We start from the raw sequence: 22,919 nt of genomic DNA, 5'->3' as shown, positions 1-22,919 counted from the left end.
AATACAATTTTTATTTAACCTAATTGAAAAGAAATTTCACTTCATGAAGCTCTCTTAATATATGCAAATCTCTTGCCCTGTTTTTTATTTCATGCTTTTTTGTGCCCCCATGAAAACACGCTGGCCCCCTCCTTGCCCCCTGGTGCATTTGGTCTAGATCCACCACTGCATATCATATCCAAGGTTAGCCAAACATAATTAAGGGAAAAGATTTCAGCTATGTCCACCAAAATATGCCAACTTTGCTGCAGCCCAATCATACCACTAAATAAAGAGACCACAAATATTGTTGCACCAGATTTCCCTGCTTAAAAAAAAAACACGGTTAAAATGCTTCCCAGGCTTTAACGCCGGATGTAAAAACCTTAAAGGATTTATTCCTTTGCATCAGCAACTTCTTGACCTCCATTCTTAGGCTCTAAATCAGAGACCAAAAGGCAACAAACAGATGAGCAAAGATTTTATTGGCAGATTGAGAGAAGAGTATTTAAAGTGTACACTCTGTTGCAGAAGAATCATTTTACAAGCAATGAAGATATATTTAGAATTACTCTCTAGAGCATTTTTACTTGGAACAATTGTAAACATAAGAAAACAATGGTTTCTAAAAACCTCACACACACAGAAGGTGCACATTAACTTAAATCCAGACACACAACACAGTGTCAATATACATGACGAGCATGTTTCAGTAAACTAATCATCATCGCTAACAGGAGGCAACGCAATCAAATCAGATATACTTGGGTCCATGTTTAGCTTGTGGAATGTGTGTTAAAAGACATCTCAGCTTTAATTAGCGCTAAATGAGGATTGCTGGGTTTCACTTTAAGTTTATGATCGGAAACACGTGGAATTGATAAAAGAAGTCACAAATCTGTGTTTGTTTCACTCTGACTGTGCTAAGACCACAAGAACATTACTCACCTCTAAAGCCTCTATTCATCATGCAGTTGTCAAAAAAAGCATCCAAATCTGAACAGTGATCCGCTCTGAGAGTTTGGTTTACATTCCACATGTCAACGTCTAAAATAACAGTACTCTGATACAGAAGTAGATTGCATTGTTAGGCAAATTTCACTACAATAATTAAAGAAAAAAAAACTTAAATATTTTTATTACTGCACTCTTAACCCATGCAGCTTCAGTAGTTTCCTTTTTGTCGCTCGATATATTAGCCAAACCTTTAGGGAGCAGGATTAATTTACAGCGCCGAGGAAGCAGCTACACCAGCCATACAAAACACAGGGATGAGGATCGTCGATATTTCGGTTTGCGCTCATTTTTGACCAATACATACAGCTTAATGGTCCGGGTAAACAAAGCTACCGGCGAGAATCATTTACAAGAAGGTGCACAGTACATGGGGAATTTTAAGAAAAGCAGTTAAAGCCCAACGAAAAACAGAAACTGTTATATGATATAAATGATGCCAGGAAACTTATGCTTCTTCTCAAATTTTGTTCCATATATTTGAAGATAAAAGCGTAGTGTAATGTTGGAAAAAAAAAAAAAAAGCAATAAACACAATTCAGCACAGAAGAGTGCGAAACATTTAAAAGTCAAACTCTAAAGTTACGTTTTGTTTTTTTTTAAATGAAGGTAGAAATAATGATTTCCTATGAGTCTAGGCGACATGGCGGCTCCGCTCATTGCGGAGGGTCAGCAGCTTCGTTCTGACTTTCCTCGGCCATCTGGACCAGTTCGTTGACGGTGTGCAGCAGGTTGTAGCCGTGCTTCCTCAGCAGCTGCTGGTTGAGCCGCTGGTCCTTAAAGCCCATCTCCAGCAGCACGGCCATCATGGAAGGGTCCTGCCTGGTGGCGGGGTCGATCCCTCGCTGCAAAAAGACAGGAAGAAAAAAGGAAGAGAGGGTAGTGGTAAAAAAGGGGGAGAAAAATGAAGGTGAAGCATCTTAAAAAAGACAAAAGTTTATGTAATTTGCAAACACAATTTAATTACTAAAACTCTGCACTAATATCCCCCCAAAAAAACAAAAAAATCTATTACTTTCATTCAAGATTCTTAGTCTTCAGTCTCAGATGTAGTGCTCTACCTTAAAACTCTGCTTTCACACAAATTACACCCTCCATTACTAACAACAGCCCTTTCTAAAATCTCTGTTTTTACCCTCAAATTTGATGTTTTAGCATCTATGCTCCATTTGTCAGCAACCTCCCCCTCCTTCCTGCAAGTCTAACTTGTATTATGGCTTTAAGGGATGACATGTAAAACAACAGAACAAATTATTTTCGCTGAGTTCTGTTAACCTGAGATGTAAATAGTATATATGCAGGTTTTTAGATGGCTGTATTTAGTGGATATTTTTCTTACAAATGTATTAGGTGTAACTGAACGGTTAATCGCACCCTAAAAAGGCAATGATGTCAAAGTTAAACTTTTTTCTGCTCGTTGGAAAAGAGCAAAATACAATCTGCAACCAGAAAGGGGGCAGTTTTAACTCTCAGTATTCTTCATTTGAGGTTGAGAGCAGAGTTTTCATGGCGTCCAGAACAACACCTGAGACTGAAATCTAGCTCTTAAACTGTAAACATATTATTTCAGTACAAAAATAACAGAAACTGGCACAAAAACTTTTTTTTACTAATTTGTGTTCAGTTCCATCGATCGACTAATTTTTGTTGCTCTTCTTTAACAAATATTAAAAAATGACGTCTGCTGCTGGCTCAGTAACTGTTTACATGACACATGCACACACACATTTGCTTATGATCTGGATCTAAATAATATTTAAGGAAGTATAGCGTTTAAGCTGTAAGGATTAAGGGAGAAAGTAAGAAATATTTCCTTGAAGTAACAGCAACGACTGGAACTAAATTATTGCAAGGCATGGGTCAGTTAAGGATAGGTGTTCAAATAGGGGTGTAAATAATAATCGTTTTGTATCGATGCATCGATCTATCAGCCGACGATCCGATGTATCGATACGTCCGCAAGAATATCGATTCATGTTTTTTTTTTTCCTCCGGTCTATTTTTATCCATTTGCTCCTGGATGTAATTCTCCTCCCGTGCTGCGGTGGCGCTAAACCTATTTTGCCCTCCTACCGCTCTTCCTGGTTATACTCTTACAGCAGTGTGTTGCAGTAAGCTTGACACAGACATTTTTGATTTATGCTCAATATTGAAGCGTGGTCTGAGCTAAACGCTGTGGGTCTAGATACGGCCGAGGCGGGGAGGAAGTGGGGGCGAGTTTAGTCCGACAACGGAGGGACATGAGGACCAAAAAGAGCGGAGATCCAGGTGGAAAAAGGAGACCAGCATTCTCACGCACCTCACTCTTCTAACTGGTCCAACTTCATAAGTTATTTTCTGCAATTTCGGTCATAAAAACAAAACAAGCCGGCCTCCTGTCTGCGGTCAGCTATAATTTGGGAGAGGAGCAGTGGAGCGTCTGTGGAGGGGGCGGGGACGTCTGGAGCCGAGGTATTTCATTGCACTGATTTTATGCAGTATTTTTTGATGAAAGGCCTTGCAGAATCTATAACGCAGGGGTATTATTATTTTTTTTTTGTGAATGAGGTTTTAATAGGAATAGGTGGAGTACAACCTTTCTACTTCTGTTATTTGCTGTTGTTTCTAAAAAAAAAAAAAAAGCATAATATTACAGCTTTTATTGATATATTTCATATTTGAAACAATGTCTAGCCTGTAAGGTGTAAAAAAAAAAAAAAGAAAAAAAAAAAGAAAAAGAAAAAAAATTATCAAATCGTGGTGTATTCTTGAGTCTCGAAAATAATCGAATCGTTGGGTCAGGAAATCGATACTGAATCGAATCGCCATGATGGGTGTGATTTACACCCCTATATTCAAAGATAAAAAAAGAAACAAAAAAAGATTGTTCAAACTTGCTACATGTTCCGTTATTAAATGAAGAGAGCTAGAAAAACATCAGTTTTCAGCTTTATTTATAAGTAAACTTAACTTTAAAAACCTTTAGGACAAAATAGTCTATGTACACAGATTCCCCCTTAAAAGTAAGGGACTGGTGACTGCTGTGTCTGTGAGTCGGCACCAGCAGGATGATCTCTGTAGAGACCCAATGGCCATATTTCCTTAAATTTGACTTTTTATCTGACCTCACGAACTCTGAGCATGAATGCTAACTATTTCAAACAGATATTTTGCAGTCAGCGAGTGAGAATAATAACATGAAAGCTAAATCTTTATGCAGTTTGTCTTCAGACTCTACTTACAGGTTATTATCGCTGATATAACAGAAGATTCATTAAATTAACCCTGTAATGCCAAATGTATCATATTTGATACATACGGTTTCTGAAATGTTTTGCGTCTGACACCTTTTGTATAATTTAATGGTCAAAACTTTGCTCAAAATCCTATTGTACACAATCAGATATACCTGATAACAGAGGGCAGAAAACTACACAAAAAATAATCTTGACTTATCGCATAGTAATAAATTATTAATATCAAAAATGTACATATATTGTTAAAAGGCCAAATAAGGAATTCAAACCAAAAAAAAAGTAATTTTCTGTTTTGTTTTATTCTTGGATCGGGCTTTAAAGGGTTAAACAAGGGAAAATTTAATGACCTGGGATCTTTAACAGAATTAGAATGTTATCAAAGAGGAATTTCTGGTAACAAAATCTCTATTTTCTACATAAATTAAACTTGAGTAGTAATAACATTAAATGGAAACTGATGACAATCAATAATCTAAATCATGCATGTCATTATGGTGTATAAATAGATAAAGACAATTGTTTTGAGAAGGTTTAGAGGTAAATGAAAATAAGCTTATACTACTGTAGGACTGTGAATTTAATTCAGAATGTTTAGGTAGTGAACCATGAACATGGATGCAACAAGTTTGATCATTTTTCCCCAAGAAAAATTAAATGTCAAAAAAAAAAAAACGCCTCTTTATTTGCAGTAGTGGTGTGAGAACTTAAGGAGAGACATTTATCCCTCATAGGCAGCTGACTGCAAGCTCTACCTGCTTAGTATTAGCGAGTTAGGATTCGCCTAAAAAGGCAAATACAATTCTGAGTAAAAGCATGATTCTTTAAAAATGACAAATGCTTAATAGATTAAGAAAAGTTTGCTTGAGTCTAACTTTAACAGATTTTTTTAAATTAAATTTTACCAACAATAAAAATGCTGCTTTTATGTTTTGTTTTTTACGATTTTGCTGCAATGTTTGTGTAAATGTGACACTGGCTGGGTTTCCATTAACCATCAAATTGCACAGATTCTAATTATGAAATAGAATTTGCTAAACGCAAATACTGCAATTTAGATGTTTTGCAATAAGTTTCTATGCTTCAATTGGACTTTTTTGTGGTTGCATTGAAATTATTATATTTACCGTAAATTCCGGACTATAGAGCGCATCTGATTACAAGCCGCACGCTCTAATTTTAGAAAGAAAATCAATTTTGTAGTTTACGCCACAGGTTTCCCACGTTGTATGAGATATTTACAAATAAAGATATTACACGTGAGCATTTTTTTAAACGTTTGATTTAATCCGTATGATATAACAAATAAATACGGTACATATTATCAATGATTTTTTTTTTTTTAAAACCACCTGTAACACATTTAAATATAGGTATGTGTCGGTAACACGCAAATAACGCTGCATATACCGGTACTTTTAATTGAACAACGCAGAGAACATTGCAGCCGACCAGGATAAGTCATTAATCATTTCCTTGGTGTCTGAATGGAACAGCTTCAGCGCCATGAAAAAAGACATGTATTAGCCCTACTGTATTATAGGCCGCAGTGTTCAAACAGCGGGAAAAAAGTAGTGGCTTATAGTCCGGAATTTACGGTAACTTTTTGCTTCACTCAAGTCACATGATCTGAAACTGGGCATTACTGCCTTGTGAAAAGACAAAGCAGACCGTAAGTAGTTGGAGGATGATGGCGCGGCATATTGGGATTCATAAAGGAGACCGGGTAATTTTTACATTTAAAACGCGATGATGAGCGCAATGAACACTTTAGTCAGAGACTTAGACACCCTGTCTGTAAAAAGGAGCGCTACCGCAGGTCATTCATTCCTGCTGCCACCAGACTCTATAATAATGCACTATAACCACAATAACTCCTGTAAAAACCACTGTGCAGCTACATTATAGTTTCTTTTTATTTATTGACTGTGCAATATTCTTTGCAATATGCTGAATGTGCAATATTTCTACACCTGTATATAAGCCATCCGGATTGTACATATTTTTATTTCTCATTTTATTATTTTATTATTTTTATTTTGTTTTTCATTGTGTGCGATACAGGTACACTTGCACCTTAATCCTATTTATCTTGATATACTGTATATACCTGGATATACTGTATATATATTGCTTATTTTTAATGCACCTTTTTCCTCCCTGTTTGCACCTTCTTTAACTTCTATGCCAATATGTGACGAGTGAATTTCTCTGCTGTGAGATCAATAAAGCTCATCTAATCTAATCTAATTAAAGCCGTGGCTGAAATATGGAAATATATCTCATGTGTTTACATCCGCCATGTTGTTTTCAAGAGTTATCAGGTAAACAAACACATTTGCGTGCAATTTTAATTGCATTTCTTATTTAATTGGAATACCGCAAATGACAGTCTGCATTTTCTAAATAATCAACATCAATTGTTTGAATTCAGGTCATCATAAATCTACAACCAACCCATGTCAGACATTGGGATACCTGGCATTTAGATGTCAGGTGACCTATTTCCAAATCATAGCAGACTAGAATAAAACTGCTGTGCACTGTTAACCGTTTTGTTTTGCTTGTGCAAATACTCAAACAAGCAAATTAACAGCCACTGATAATGAAATGCTCTCACATTGGAGGTTTATTTTAGTTATAGAACACACTTTTAGGTCATGTACCTGTATGGAACAGTTAGGTCCAGTGAAGAGAGCCTTATAAGCAGATGCGGCCACAGAAAGGGCCCCTTTGACAAGTCCCTCTGTGATGCCTCCTTGGCCCCTGGTGCAAACACAGTCATACTCACTGATTACGCTAATTACATCTCAGGTTATCAGACTAAATTCTGTTGCAGTGCAGAAAGAAAAAAGGGGGGAAAAAAAAGAGACTAGAGCACAGAAATTGAAGCATAAGATGTTTTACTCTGCTGTTTTGCACCTTGGCTGCAGCGCTTTGCCCGCTCTCGGATTGTACGCCTCAAAGGCACTGCATGCTGAGCCGGCTGATCTGGACAAACCGGATGATACTAGAAAAGGAAATAACCCACAAAAAGATCTCATTAGATGATGAACATAAGTTGTTTTTTTTTCCTTCTTTGCTGAGGGAACAAATCCTGAAAACCTGCGTGCCGTGTTAGTTCCTCTGTTCTTGCAGTTGTCATGCGTTTCCTGTGCAGTCCTAACTTCCTTTAAAACTATGAAGCAACTAAGTCATGTAAACACAATGAGTCTAAACAGCAGACAGTAAAGCTAAACTGACTAATTTTTACATGAATGGATAAGCAACCTCGTATTTTTATGTGCCAGCCTATGTTGTGTTTTTGTAATGTGGTCACATCCAGACGCTGGGATGGATTAACTCACCATTTAGGTGAACCCTTGGTGGCTGTGGCTCGAATGGTTCGCAGGCTGGAGGACTGGGATCCCCAGCCAGATACAGAGCCTCTGACCTGAAACAGAAACACATATTTCACCATTTAAGGCTTCATTCTTTTCTACTCCAGATTGCTGTTCTATTTAAAGAGCCAAAAAAATCTGGAATTCAATAATCTAGGCAAGTCACAATACATTATATAAAAAAAGTATAATGTAAAAAGTATACTGCTCATAGAAATAAAGGAAACACTCAAATAACAAACCATAAATGAAATATTCTCATTGAATACTTTGTTCTGTAATAAATTCAATGTGCCGACAACTAAATTATCAAAGGAAATTAAATGCATTAACCAATGGAGGCCTGGATTTGGACTTGCACACAAAATTAAAGTGGAAAAACACTACAGGCTGATTCAGCTTTGTTGTAATGTCCTTAAAATGGGTGAAAATGAGGCTCATTATTGTGTCTGGCCTCTATGTGCCTGTATGACCTCCCTACAATGCCTGGGCTGCTCCTGATGAAGTGGCAGATGGTCTCCTGAGGGATCTCCTCCCAGACCTGGACTAAAGCATCCACCAACTCCTGGATAGTTTTTGTTCCACGTTGTTTTTGTTGATTGGTTGGGGTTTTGTTGCCCAGATGTGCTCAATCGGACTGAGGTCTGGGGAACATGCGGGCCAGTCCATAGCTTCGATGCCTTCATCTAGCACGAACTGCTCACGCACTCAAGCCACATGAGGTGTAGCATTGTCCTGCATTAGAAGGAACCGAGGGAAAACTGCACCTTCATATGGTTTCACAAGGGGTCTGAGGAATAGCAGTCATGCTACCTCTGTCGAGCACATGGAGGGCTGTGTGGCCCTCCACAGAAATGCCATCCCACACCATTACTGACACACTGCTAAACCTGTTACGCTGAAGGATGGTGCAGGCAGATCACTCTCCATGGTGTCTCCAGACTCTGTCACGTCTGTCACATGTGCCCAGTGTGAACCTGCTTTCATCTTTGAAGAGCACAGGGCGCCAGTGGCAAATTTGCATCCTGGATTTGCCAGGATTGCATCGTTTAAGCGTTTAAGTGTAGGATTTGCCAATCCTGGATCATCCAGCATGACGTGGACACCGGGCCCTCATACCATCCTCATGGAGTCGGTTTCTAACAGTTTGTACAGACAAATGCACATTTGTGGCCTGCTGGATGTCCTTTTGCAAGGCTCTGCTGCTGGGTTGTTGCCCTCCTACGGTCTCCTCCACATCTCATGGTGTACTCGCCTGTCTCTGGGTAGCACCTCCAGCTTCAGGACGCTACACTGACCGACACAACAAACCTTCTTGCCACAGCTCGCATTGATCCGCACCATCTGAGTCACTTGTGTGGGTTGCAGAATCCGTCTCATGTTACCACGAGTGTTAAAGCACCAACAACATTCTAAAGTGACTAAAACATCAGCCAGAAAGCATAGGTACTGAGAAGTAGTCTGTGGTCCCCACCTGCAGAACCACTCCTTTATTCAGTGTGTCATGCTAACTGCTAATAACATCCACCTGTTGTCTAATCCATTTGCACAGAATTGTGTAGAATTGATTGTCAATCAGTGTTGCTTCCTAAGTGGGTGGTTTGATTTCACAGAATGTGTTCCCTCTATCTTTTTTGATCATATAAGTCATGATATCTTTTTTTTTAACATAACAGCCAATGAAAACTTCCATTTATTATTAAGGCCCGACTAAGAGCCCTGAATCCTAATGAGTCTCTGCTAACCTGGGCGAGTAGATGACCGGTGTTGGATGCAGGGGTTGAGGCACGACAGGCGGCGGCACCACTTCTGGGGTGAGGGTCACGGCGTCGAGCGTTTGGGACGCACACAGCATCTGGTTCACACTGCTGTGGATGGGAGAGACGTGGAGAGGCCAGGTGTTCCCAAGCGACTCCTCCACGGCGATGGTCTCCTCTTCCTTCCTCTCCGTCAGCGGAGCCTCCCTGCATGGCTCAAAGTTGCAGGGCTCATCCTTCTCCTGCTCTTGGTCAGGATCGGTGGACGAAGCCGCAGTGGCGGCGGCCGTGTCGGGCTGTGACATGGCAGAGCTGTACATGGACTCCCCCAGCGGTCGGCTGGTGTCGAAACAGTCTGGGAGAACAATGATGTAGTCGTCGCTGGAGGAGACAGAGGACGTTTGGCTGCTGACCTGAGGTAGAAGAGGAGTGAGGCTTTTAGGCTTTATACAAGTGCTGAAACATCTTTGTTTTTTTAAGTGTTAATGCAGTTGCATTCGCTGATCACAATCAACCTGCAGCAACTTTTGGGTGATAACTTTCATATGCATATTAACCAAATACATAAAAGTTAAAGCTTTTAAAGGAACAGCTGCTCGGAGAGTCAGAGGTGTAAAAGCAGATGGCTGCATCCGCCCGTTACGGCTAAAATCCTCCCGCTAAGTCCCCCCTTCGGGCAAGTGGCTTTCACATTTCATTTGTCCAGAAACAATTTTTACTTGCCCAGTATAATGTTTGATAAATATAGTTCCTAATATTCATTTTTGTATATATATCAATCCAACATGTTTGTTTTTTAAATGTTTTTTTGTAATTCAGTAAGTTTCCAGGTTCCTGGTGTGTATATGCATGCGTCAGATAATGAACTCAAGCCTAAATTACCATGTTAACATGCTTTTCAATCCTTCCTGCACATTCTTTTCAAACTAAACTTTGCTTTAAACTGTTGTGTGCTTGGAAAAATATAAGTTGTAATGTTAAAAATCTAAAAAAGACTTGACAGGTTAAAAACTTACACTACTACTACTCACCAATTTAACATGTTTAGCTCTATAACATTTGAATGCACCACTCCAATGTCTAAGAGAAAAAAATGTAATACATTTTTTAATGTATGACCACTGTACAGAAGACTGCCATATGATAGAAATACTTACACTGTGCGCATACAATTATTATTATTATTTTCCTAATCCCTGACTGATCATTTTTAATCTAGCGTGTATTATAGTATAGATTAAATTGATCATTCAGCTGCTGCTCTGCAGAATTCTCTCCCCAAGAGCTGAATCACGCCATCTAGCGGAAAATCACTCAGCTTTTTCAAATCACGCGAGAATGTGTACAAAACAACAAAATTGCGCCGGCAACGCTTGTGGGTCGTTTTCAGCGAATGTCGGTGATTTTAAAGTAATTTTGAGTGATAAATATATTTTTTTGCGATCATTGTACTTGCCCGGCGGGCAAATGCAATGAAATTTGTACTCTCCCGACAATAAAAACTACTTGCCCCGGGCGATGGTTAACATCGAGCTCTGGATGATGAGGACTGGTTGAAATTTCACAAGAAGTAAGAGTGGAAACGAAATCCTTCTGCTCAGATGATGGTCTTCATGATGCAGACCTGCTCTATAATGCAGGGGATCCCAAAGTGGAGATCGGAACCCCGGGGGGGGTGCAAGAAGTATATGGAGGCCAAAATGAATAATAACGTATGAACACGAATGTCCAATTAAATCAATACATTTATTTATTTATCTGATACATAATTCAAATATTACATATAATTGAATTGTAAAATGTACCATTAAATATTAAAAATAAATTTAAAGTGTTAAAGTATTTAAAGAATACATTCATTTTTAAACTTAAAATTTTATTGTCATTTTGTATTCACAGTTTATACATAACGAAATTTGGTTTTGTAAAGCTTTCAGACAGTGAATGAGCAGCAGCTTAGCAGTATAAAAACCTAATACAAATGCTTAATTTATATATAAATAAATATAGATTGAAGTAATTATATCTGTTTACAGGCGATTGTCATTCTTCTGAGTTTTTTTTTTTTTTTTTTTGGTATCTCAGGCTGAGATGTTTGGGAACCCCTGCTCTAATGTAACAGAACAGCTGGATCTTTACTGAGATCTGATGACACACCGGTCCATTTAACCATTACCAGATGTTAAACATTGATTCGAGTTTTTCCTCTCCACTCTCACTACAAGCATGTTTGGTATGAGGGATTGCCTTCGAATCAATGAGTCGATTCAATCAACTAGTTTGACTGCGATCTGGTTGGATTGTCTCTGTAAAGTGCCTCAAATGAAATGTGTTGTGAATTGGTGCTATATAATTAAACTGAAGTGAATTAAATTGGTTACACTTGATTTGATTCGGGTACATCCAGAACACACGTTTGTTCCCAGTTATATTCCACCTTTCGTTGTTAATCAACATGATAAATGTTATTCAAAGGTTTAAAGCGCGTTGGAAACATCACCTCATCCCAGTCTTCTCTGGTTCTGCCTTCTTCTTTCTCGCAGTCCTTTTCCTTCATGTTCTGCATGGCATGCAAAACCTCTTTGTCTTCGTTATCTTGATGGGAGCTGACGGTGAGGTTTTCATTTTCAGCTCCAGGCTCACGATCTACCAAGGAGAAAGAAACAAAATAACCAGCTTGGTTGCAGTTTTGACAGCGGTAAGAAAGTATTAAAATAAAGGGAAATTTGAGCTATATTGCTCACTTTGTCTGGAGTCATCCTCTGCCTGGGTCGTTTGGTTGAAGTCTACGTTTGCAGGCGGAGCTAAACTCTGGATTCTATCAGCATTCATCTCTTCCTGTTTAATTCTGTCCTTCTGTTTCTCCTCAACCCCAAGTGGCCTCTCAAAGCCAAAGCCTGGTCCCCGGGTAACAACTGCAAATGTTTAACAAAGGTAAATGGAAATTAAATTTAAGCGACAAGCTTGAGCGATAAACACAGAGAAGAAGTGACCGTGGCACCTCACCCTGCGGTTTGAGGCTGCTGTGCTTGGCTCGGCGCGGAGGCCTGTGGTCAGGGGCTTCCTCCAACGTCAGGGAGCGGATCACAGTCTCACAGAGAAACTGAGCTCCACTGATCTCCTCTTCCTTCTCCTCTTCTTGCGCTACAGGCTCTGACACGTCCTTGGGCCTCAGTTTGACTCCTTGGGAAAATACAGCAAATGTAAGAAAGACAAAATAGATGTAGGTATTAGATTTCCCCTTGTCTTAAATCTATAGGGGGCCTGAAGGCTTCAAGATAAAAAAAGCTATAAAAACCATATATTTTTGTTGACTTCTCAAAACATTTCTGTGTTGATTTAGCCAAATGTTTTCAGTCAGCGTCCTGCAGTACGACCTCGTTGTGACGGTTTAGTTTTTGGACATAGACAAACAGATTTTTTTGAAATTATCTGGCATTTCAAAAAGTCCTAGAAGCTTCGAGCTTTTAAAATTATTACAAGGGCCCACAGCATCACACGTCCTTCACAGATATCAGCAGGGGAAACAGGAGCTTTTCTGGTTATTGTTCAGCCAAGACCCACACCCTGTTTATCTCAGGAAAAAAATGTGTTCAGAACTTAAACTAAAATCCTAATGTTCAAAAACTAGTTTTTGCTGACTGTTTTTTTTTTTCTGGATTAATCACATTATTATTATTATTTTGGAGCAACCGTTATCAGAATCAATCTGTCTAAAGTGATGTGTATGTACAAACGAAGCTGTTCATGTCAGTAAGTGTTAATGGGTTTTTGTTTTTTGTTTTCAGGGACTAAAAGCGAACAAAAACCACACGTCTCCTCCTGAATCAGAGATTTGACAGTCAGCCGGAATCTCCTCTCCAGCACCCTGGCATAGGCCTTCCTGGGGAGTCTGATCCCCTTATAATTGGAACACGCCCTCCGGTGCTCCTTCTTATGCAGGGGAACCACCACCCCAGCCTGCCAAGCCAAAGGCACCGTTTCCAACCTCCATGCAATGTTGAGAAGGCGTGTCAGCCAAGACAGCTGACAACATCCAGAGATCTGAGCTACTCAGGGAGGATCTCATCCACACGCAAAGCCTTGCTACCAGGGAGTTTTTTGACCACCTCAGTGACTTTAGCCTTGGGGAAGTCACTGAGACACGCCTGCTGAGACATGCCTGATGACACGCCATCTGGGGTGGCGTGTCAGCAGGATATAACAGCTCCTCAAAGTATCCCTTCCACTGCTCAAAGATGTCAGCAGCTCCCCACTCCCACTGAAAACTGTGTTAGCGAAGCGCTGCTTCCCCATACAGATGCACCAGACAGTTTACCAGGAAGAAAAAAAATGGAGCTTTATTGTAGAAAGTTAACAAAGCTCATCTTTTTGTTAATTGACTATAAAGAAAAAGATTTACAGAAAGATTTAAAAATGATCTTTCTTTAGTAGTCAGTAGCACATCTCACCAAAAAGTTTTCGGACTCCGGTTGCCTCCGACTCTTCCTTCGTCTGTGAGGTCATCGTCCTTTCCAGCACTGATGCATCATGGGGGAGGGGGGATATGCAAGGTGTCAAAGCTAAAGTGAAAACAGAAAGACAAAACAAAGCTTTGTATTTGACACAGCCAAAAAAGGAACTCAAGAGTTGAGTTTACAGCTAATTAGTTTGCCGTTTTGAGAACTTTTGACTCACCGACAGGAGTGTTGTTGGGAACCTTCTCCAACTCTTGCACAATATTTATGTCCAGCAACTCAAACGACAGCAGATCCTGCAAATAAACAAAGAACAATGAAAGGTTACGTTTATTTAAAATGATAACAGAGACATTTTTCAGGTGACATTGTGTTTTCAGATCTAATCTGCCTTGATGAGGAACATTTCAGCTAGTTGCTCTGAAACCTTCAGTGGGTTTGAACCTCTCTACTGCTTAGGATCCATCTGATGGAAGAATCATCCATTAATCCCATAGAAAACGGTTTAGACCACAATCCACCCTCCTTTTGGAGTGCTTTATGACCATATCTAAATCTATATTAATAAAACAAAACAACAATGGTAATTAGGGATGGGACTCAAAAAATGGGTTCCTGTTCAGAACCGGTTCTGTGTTTCCCAATTCCACGGCACCGTTTGGCAGCTCGCTTAATGGTTCCCTTAAAGGTTCCACGCAGCAACAGAGCCTAGCGCTGGGCAGCACGACTTAGGTTACGTTTTTTATGCAAGTTATGCACACAGCATTCAGTTAGCCAGTACAACGTGACCAGGCGTAAGTCTAGAAAGCAAAACAAAAGCGGTAAAGCGATCGAAAGATTGGATTCATTTTAAAGAAGACCAAGATGGCAACGAGGTGCTTTGCAATCATTGCAAAAGAGCCAATTACATCTGCGGGAGGAAATACATCCAACATGCAGAAACACCTGCGCACACAACATGGCATACATTTTAACGAATGCCGTGTTTTTGATGCTTCCGGACAGAAGCTAAAGTTACGACCAGCATGGAAGGCAACTCTGGTGGTTAGTAGCTAGTTTTATATCACTGGCTGTGCTTAATGTGGTTCCTAGTAAATCTTCTGCCATTTCTGGAAATAAACGAATTTCCTACCTCTCTTTGGGGTTATTAAACATGTTGTGAAGTTGCACCGCAGTTCAGGGAGCCAGAGAAAGGTGACACTCGTTTATTTAAATCAGGGGGAGATTAGTTTATTTTCCGAAATTTTACAGTAATGCTTTTTCATTAAACGGAGGCCTTCTCCATTAGATTTAGATGACTGTGACGAGACGGGTAGCCTGGCTGGCTCAGAGGCTGGCTGCACCTTCTGTTTTCTCTGAGGCTAAGGTAGACGAATGTCACTGTGAACTTACCAAGTTCATTGTTTCACAGAATCAATAAGAGAATCGATAAAGAATCGAATCGTTTAACAGAACTCGATAAGGGAATCAGAATCGTGAAAATCCTAGCAATTCCCAACCCTACTGCTAATTTAATCAGCCACATGAGAAATAACCTCTCCCTAGAAAAGTGAGAATGACTAAAAGTAGAACGGGAGTTAATCCAATCTGCAGACACATATTTTTTGGTAGATGCATCATCAAAACCTGACAGAATGAAAAACAAGGATCAACTTTTGATTTTTTTATGTGATTCTGATTACATGTTCTTCACCAAATAATACATTAAAAAAATAATCTGTGTTTAAGTGTAGAAACAAGCCGGTGAGAACGCAGCAGCAAATCGGAAGTAAAATTGCTTTTGGAGAGAATTTAAAACCAAAAAGATGAAAGGGGGAAAAAAAAGAAAAAAAGCTGAGCTGCTGACAGATATCTTCATTTTGGCTTATTTTGGTTGGATGAATGCGTGACTCTGACAGCCTGACAGAACGTTTCTTATTGGAGGTTTCTGAGTGAGCACCTGTGCCGTCAGGAGATCCACTGATGGAAAGTAGAAGTCCTCCTGGGGGAGGTCTACAGGGAAGGCAGATCCGCTCTCTTTTGGAGTCGTCTCCCTCTCTGCTGCCTTTCCCTCCTCCTTCTGAAAAAAAAAAGCAGGATCATTAGATCTCAACATTGTACTGATTATCAACCATACTTCACCTAACAGGTTTTTTTTATTACATTAATCAATACGTCTTCAAATCCACTTTTAGGTTTATAAAACAAAGCTGGAAACAAAGAATGGTCATTTCCTATAATTCTTTTAGATTTCAGTCTTCAGTTACTCTCCCAAACTTTAACTTCTAAAGACAAACAAAACTTTCTGGACAATTTCCTTTTTTTTTGTTTTCTCCAAGGACATTTAAGTTTTGTTAACTGGAATAATTTGAATTGCACTAATAGCACTGTTGAAAAAAAAAAAAATATAGCCCAAAATAATTTTTCTTTCCCTTCAAATCAGCAGGATATTTATAAACATCTATAATTATTTTACTGAATGACTTTTAATAATTTTCCCTTTTGGACTTTGGCTGCGGGCAGCATGGTGTTTCAATGGGTAGCATTGCTAACTTGCAGCAAGGAGGTTTTGGGTTTGATTCCCAGCCCAGGGTCTTTCTGCATAGTGTTTGCATGTTCTCCCTGTGAATGCTTGGGTTCTCTCCGGGTACTCCGGCTTCCCCTCACAGTCCAAAAACATGACTGTTAGGTTAATTGATTTCTTTATATTCTCCTTAGGTGTGAGTGTGAATGGTTGTGTTTGTCTCTGTGTTGCCCTGCAATGGACTGACGACCTGTCCAGGGTGGACCCCACCTCTCGCCTGTAGACAGCTGGAGATGGGGCACCAGCACCCCTCGTGACCCCAAAAGGGATAAGCAAGATGGAAAATGAAGGAATGGATTTTGGTTGCTGTGTTAAACCAGTTTTCAGTCCAGTTTCTGATCATAATCAACAGAATCCTATACTGTATGTCAGTAAGCTGTTAAACTAGAATCTATGAGCCAAATAAGTACGAAAATTATCATAAGGTTAGAGTATTAACCACTGTTGTATCTATGCATGACGAGTAACTTTGGTCCCCTTTGCACCAGGGTTAAACCACTCTCAACCACAGGACCTTAAAGGTTGACCAAGAACTGCTGGATTTGAGAAAATTTTGAAGTTTTTCCTCTGCTGCTTTCTGAGCATATCCCACTGCCACCACGACAGAGATGACCCTCTCTGCACTCTGGTCTTTTCCTCACGATCTGTGAACTTCTTTTAGATGTCTATGTAGCCCTCAGCTCCTAAGTCCTTTTAATTTGACGGGCCACGCCCTGTGCGACATCACCCCAACTCTATTTACCTGCGGAGTCAGAGTGCCACTCCCTCCTCCATTCCCCACCTGTGGCTGTTGCATGCTCTGTTGGCGTCTCGTTTCAAAAAAGTTACTGGATCTTCCTAAAGATCTAATATTATAACCTGTCTTTTGGACTCGCTTCTCTCTCACAACTTGGGCCAAACCGCTCATGTTGTCTTTCATTAATACCACTACACAGACGGAGATCAACTTGTCATCCCTTCAACGGTCAGGTTTTTTTTTTATGCCAGAAAAAGGACATCACCCTCACTACAATCTGGTTCACAACAACTTTTTCTTCTTCTAATTCAACTGAAGATGGCGAGCTAAGACCTCTACCTGTGCGGTAGGATACAGACTCTTCTTTCCTATAAGGATAAAAACTATTCTCTTCTCAACCCTGGATTACCATAGCGTATGGACTAACAATCTAACCTAACTGAACCTTGGGGACAATTACCGGTAATCAAATACTGTTTTGTTATTAATGTTTGTGTGTTTGTTGTTTTTTTTGTGTGTGTGTCTTGGCCACTTTAATACAAAACTAGTTAAACCTCATTTTTGTCTCTGTGATTATTCACACCTCGGGCTCCTCAACGAACCCTCTTCTGGTAACATCTTTCTACATCTATATAGTCAGTTCCTTGTCATTAGCCTTTAACAAGCGTTACATCTATCAGAGGTTTCTGCATGTCCACCATCAGTTTTGGCAATCATTTTAACCCAATGCATTTTAGGTGTGGTCATACTGCTGCCATAAGAGCTACGCAGAGAAAATATGAATGCTTCCATCTGATCACTATGAGCTGAACACAGAGGCTTTGAATCTTTGCTGTTTTTCTGGAGTCATGCTGTCACCCAGCAATCAGCCTATATGCATTACCAAAGTGTATTCAGTCATTTGGATGGAGAGCCAATGGCCTTAAGGAAAGGATAAGGACTGATTCAGGTGAGAATCATTTCAGCTGCTTGTAAAATAGTTTTGGTTAAGTTAGAATTCAGCGATACAATGAAGCGCATTAGCCTGCTAGATGTTGTCCGAATGAGGCTTTAGTTCTGCATGTTAGGCCGACCACGCTCCATATTCTAGTGACTAATCCATACTGGTTTTGCTCCTTCTAGCCCATCCAGCTCAACATTTAAGACCCAGATAGAATATAACCAATCGAATCAACACAGTCTGAAAACTCTTAGGTTCTGTGATGCATTAAGTGAAGCTGTATTCTTAATGCAGCCTATAGGACCTCACTAGTTCCTCTGTTAATTTCTAATGAGTGAGAATCAGGTCTGATGTGAAGGAGAACACAGCAATGATTCACCTTTAAATTAAATATTCAAGCATTTCATTAAGAGATTACCATCTCTGACCCAACTATTGCTTACGGATAATAATGTTTCATTGACTTTGCAATTAAAAAAAAAAAAAAAGTAAAAAAAAAACAAACAAACAATGCACTGGACTTCGTTTTCAAGTTTGAAGACGTTTTAATTCCCATCCAGGAAGTTTTTTTAATTCAAAATGTCAGGAATAGTGTTGTGTTTGAGGCTATGTTCGACTATGTTTCGACTTTGTAAATAATTTGTTTCTATAAAACACAATTTGAATATTGAAATTATTATTGTAGCAGAAACAAGATGCCGAACAACTAACAAAGATTGGTCGACTAAATTAATCTTTGCTGGATTTTTTTCCTTCCATTAGATTAAAACTGGACTTTTAGTATGATAATATGGGCAGATAGTTTTTTTTTTAGTGGAGATGTACGGCTAGGAGCTTCAGAATGCCTGCAGAGCTGTTCTGTATTAGTTCAAAGGTTCATAGGAAACGCGGCCTCCGAAAATATGATATTTTATATTTATATTTATCTAAATATATGTAAAGAGAAGCTGATGTAGGTGAGGTCACTGAGTAGGAGACTTGCCGGTCGTTTGCTTTGATGGCCGAGCCCGTTCCGGCTGCTGCCAGAGTCGACCACAATGCTGCACCAGACCCGCGGGCCGAACTGACAGCCGCAGTGCGCCAGTCGCCAGTGGGAGGTGTACATCCCCTCCATGACGGGAGCGACAAAGGCCACGCTGACCACGCCCACTTGTCCTGGCAGGAGCAGGGGCACTGGGACCTCCCTCCTCTCCTCTGACGCCAAGCCGAGGTTTCCCCACATGAATACTAACTGCATACACACAAACACACACAGAACAAAAAAATAGGAACGCACATGCGAAAAAGCACAAGGACAAAAAGGATGCAACCAGAATAAACACAACAGAAATAAACATTTTAAACAAAGACTTAAAAACTTAAATCACAACATAAATCTAACTGGATTAAATAAGAGGAACCCTGGATAAATGCAGATGCAGCTAAATTAATTGGAATGTAAACATTTACTTCAGCGTTTTCATTCAGAAAGAGGAACTTAAACAGATCCATTCCACCGTGGAAGATTATATTCAAGCTTTTATTTTATACGTTTGGATAATTATTGCTTACAGCTAATGAGAAAACAAAGTTCATACTAATATTATGAACGCAAACAGATCCAAGAATAAAACAAAACAGAAAATTACTTTTTTTTTGGTTTGAAGTCCTTATTTGGCCTTTTAAAAAAATATGTAAAAAGAAAAAAAGAAATACATTTTTGATATTAATAATTTATTACAATGCGATAAGTCAAGATTATTTTTTGTGTAGTCTTCTGCCCTCTGTTATCAGATATATCTGATTGTGTACAATAGGATTTTGAGCAAAGTTTTTACCATTAAATTATGCAAAAGGTGTCAGACGCAAAACCGTATGCATCAAATATGATACATTTGGCATTACAGGGTTAAACCGTTTGATATAACCAAGCATATTATTGGAAAGTTTGGCGGAAGGAAAAAGTGTGATAAAAGAAATAACTTGAGGTGATTGCAAAGATTCAAAAGTAGTGGACTGTGACTGAGTCTGAGCTTTAAGAGCTGAAAACTCCCACATCACTCGTTTAAGCCACTTAAGCTAGACACTTCTGAGTGAGAAGTATCCAATCTTGGGGGGAAAAAAGAAAAAAAAAAGATAAAAAGGACTTAGCTGTTGAGATCCAAGGTCCTTTCTTTGGCTGAAAGAGGAATTTCATTTGGACAATCATGGACCAGAGTCTAGAGTAAGAATCAAGTTGCTTCATCGTCATCATAGAGCGCTGCCGCGCCATGAAACCTGCTGCTGTTGATGCGGGATTGCTGTCAGTCAACGCAGTGTTCTAACAGAACATCATTTTAGAGCGATGCACATGTCCCTCTGGTAATTTCCTTTTCCTGCAGCTCCAGACACCTCCCTACCTCCAAAAAAATAGCTTATTTAACAGTTATGATATTAATAGGGTTATGGCTCGATTTGGTAGCAGATGAAGCAAATCCCTTATTACATTCCGCCATGTTCACTGGAAAAAATCTAAATCTAGATCAGTAATTTTTTCTTAAAATAAGTGCATTTGTTCTTGGATTAAGGAGGTAAAAAAAGAGACATTTTGCCAATGGAACAAGACAATTTACACTTAAAATAAGAAAACACAATTGCATTCTCTTATTTCAAGTGCATACTATCTAAATATCTTATTTTAAGAGTAAAAATACTTATTGGCGAACTCTCATTTACCTTCTCAAATTAAGGGTAAATACACTTAATTTAAGACACTTTTTATTATTTCTAGATCATTTTTCCAGTGCATTGCGAAAGTTAACTAGAAATAAGTAAAAATGTCTTAAATCAAGTGTATTTAACCTTAATTTTTGTAGGTAAATGGGATGATTTGCCAATGGATTAAGTATTTTTGCTCTTAAAATAAGGTAATTAGATAATATGCACTTGAAATAAGACAATGCAGTTGCTTTTTTCTTATTTTAAATATAAATTGTCTTGTTCCATTTGCAAAGTGTCTCAGTTACCTCCCCAATTCAAGAACAAATGCACTTAATTTAAGAAAAAATTACTTCTTTAGATTTCCATTTTTTGCAGTGTACCCAGGTCCAAACTGGGATCAAATGAAGTTAAAATATTATTCCTTTTTAATAAAAGCCTTATTTTAATTGTCCTGATGAAAAGTTGTGTTCTCATTAGTTGTAAGCCGTTACCATTAAAATACTCACTCTGTGGCGTGAATAAATCTAATATAGACCCTTTTTCAGTTGAAACACAGAAACAAATGAAATTTTGAAAGATATCGGTATTTACTGAGACGCTCCTGTGATCTTAGTAGATTTTAGTAAATCAAGAGAGGAAAAGTTGAGAGAATAAAAGTGGAGATGAAGAGGGGACATAGAGAGAGATGGAGACAGAGAGGAAGGGGGGAGCCTGGTCTCTCGTTGAGTGGGGGGTGGGGGGGTACCTTGGTCTCTGAGGTCCAGCTGATTGTGCCCGAGTTCTTCATCTTCCAGTATTTGATGAACTTGGTACCAGGCTCCAGACGGGTGTTATCAGGCAGATTTTCATCCAGAAACAAGGCAGCCATAGTGGGCACCAAGGACGTGTGCGAGACCCCGGGACCCCTAGTTTCAAGTGTACAGAGCATTGTTGAAAAAAAGCCCTGGTTTCTCTATATTACGCATCTCTTTTGTTTCTCTATGAATCAAAAAAAAGCAGGACCCCAGATTTTTTTTTTTTTTTTTTGCAGCTCAAAAGCAAATTTTTTTTTTTTTTTAGAAAATATATGAAGCAGCAGCAGCAGTTTTCACATTGAGGTAGTTCCAACATTTGCCACCACCCCAGAGCAGCCAGCGAAAACACTCATACAGACTAGATTACAAAGATGGCATATTTTGATTTCTTTTTTTCTTGGAAAAAAAAAAAAGACTTTTTGCATCCATGCTGGGCTAGAGGTACCCAGCACTGTCGGACGCCCTTCCAAGGTGGCGCTTACTCTGGACTGGAGGCCTGGGGGTCGGGGACCGGGGCTGGGATGTGACCTGGGTCTGTGGCTGGACTTGGGGCCGTTTCTGAGGCAGCGGGAGGAGGCAGCGCCGGGAACTGGGTGGACGTGGAGGCCATGTTTGTCAGGCTGGCTCTGTCTGAGGTAGAAGGTCCGCTCCACTGCAACCCCCTCTTCTCCAGCCTCAGTTTCTTCTTGATTTCCTTCACCTCTGCTTTCAGCTGCCTTCTTTCAGCTTTGAGGCGCTGTCTCTCAGCCTTGCGCACAGTCCTGTCTCCTCGCCTTGGGAACCTGGTTTAAAATGTCATCAGGAACACCTATTTGTTGACTATCAAAGGTTTACTTTCCAAAAAAACAAACAAAAACAAAAAACAGCACACATATTTTGCCTTGTCTTCGTCTTTAATAATGTAGATTTCTACAACAACAACTAGAACTTTCTTTTAACTCTAGCTGGATGAGCCTCAGTTTTTAAAGGTTTACCTAAACTCTCCCGACATTCCGTGCTCGGGGATGGAGAGAGGCGTCTTGGTTCTCACCAGGCTGTGGCTCGGATCATGGCTGTGTCTGCACATCTCGCACAGGATGCAGGATGGGCACACGCTGGGAAGAGACACGACAGAAATAATTTAACATACTTAAGTTTTGAAGTTTAGAAAAATCTAATATAGTTCAGATGATCACAAAAAACTTTTTTAAACAATGATTTCATTTCTGACAGGGAGCTATTAAAACAGCTTGTTTAAAATGTATGTTACCCTTAATAATTAATAAATGCACATTTATTGGAGAACTAGAAAAAAACTATAATAGATCCTGTGTGACAAGCCGGTGTCAGCTGAAAGCCATCAAAAAAAAACAACATATCAGGCCTGGATTTGGGAAAACATGAGACA

General features: G+C 39.5%; 1 protein-coding gene across 4 annotated transcripts in view; it reads right to left on the bottom strand.

The window, feature by feature from the left end:
* Positions 1-447: 447 nt before the first annotated feature.
* The window catches only part of nbr1 (neighbor of BRCA1 gene 1), a 34,902-nt gene continuing 12,430 nt past the window's right edge, over positions 448-22,919 (bottom strand). The window contains exons 8-22 of one of the 4 annotated variants that reach the window (XM_015387977.1): positions 22,507-22,626; positions 22,015-22,314; positions 21,484-21,643; positions 19,042-19,290; positions 15,760-15,879; positions 14,041-14,116; positions 13,815-13,925; positions 12,370-12,546; positions 12,108-12,278; positions 11,864-12,009; positions 9,352-9,776; positions 7,574-7,659; positions 7,149-7,236; positions 6,893-6,992; positions 448-1,838 (exon numbers count right to left, since the gene is read on the bottom strand). In XM_015387977.1, coding sequence (XP_015243463.1) covers positions 1,650-1,838; positions 6,893-6,992; positions 7,149-7,236; positions 7,574-7,659; positions 9,352-9,776; positions 11,864-12,009; positions 12,108-12,278; positions 12,370-12,546; positions 13,815-13,925; positions 14,041-14,116; positions 15,760-15,879; positions 19,042-19,290; positions 21,484-21,643; positions 22,015-22,314; positions 22,507-22,626 — 2,518 coding nt within the window. In that variant the 3' untranslated portion in view covers positions 448-1,649. Of the gene's footprint in view, positions 1,839-6,892; positions 6,993-7,133; positions 7,237-7,573; positions 7,660-9,351; positions 9,777-11,863; positions 12,010-12,107; positions 12,279-12,369; positions 12,547-13,814; positions 13,926-14,040; positions 14,117-15,759; positions 15,880-19,041; positions 19,291-21,483; positions 21,644-22,014; positions 22,315-22,506; positions 22,627-22,919 lie in introns of all 4 variants that reach the window. The other 3 variants (XM_015387994.1, XM_015387986.1, XM_015388002.1) reach the window with 3 other exon arrangements.

The sequence above is a fragment of the Cyprinodon variegatus genome, unplaced genomic scaffold (genome assembly GCF_000732505.1).
Source record: "Cyprinodon variegatus isolate N-32 unplaced genomic scaffold, C_variegatus-1.0 Scaffold18, whole genome shotgun sequence".
NCBI classification, from domain to species: Eukaryota; Metazoa; Chordata; class Actinopteri; order Cyprinodontiformes; family Cyprinodontidae; genus Cyprinodon; species Cyprinodon variegatus.
This window is presented reverse-complemented; position numbering and strand designations above follow the sequence as displayed.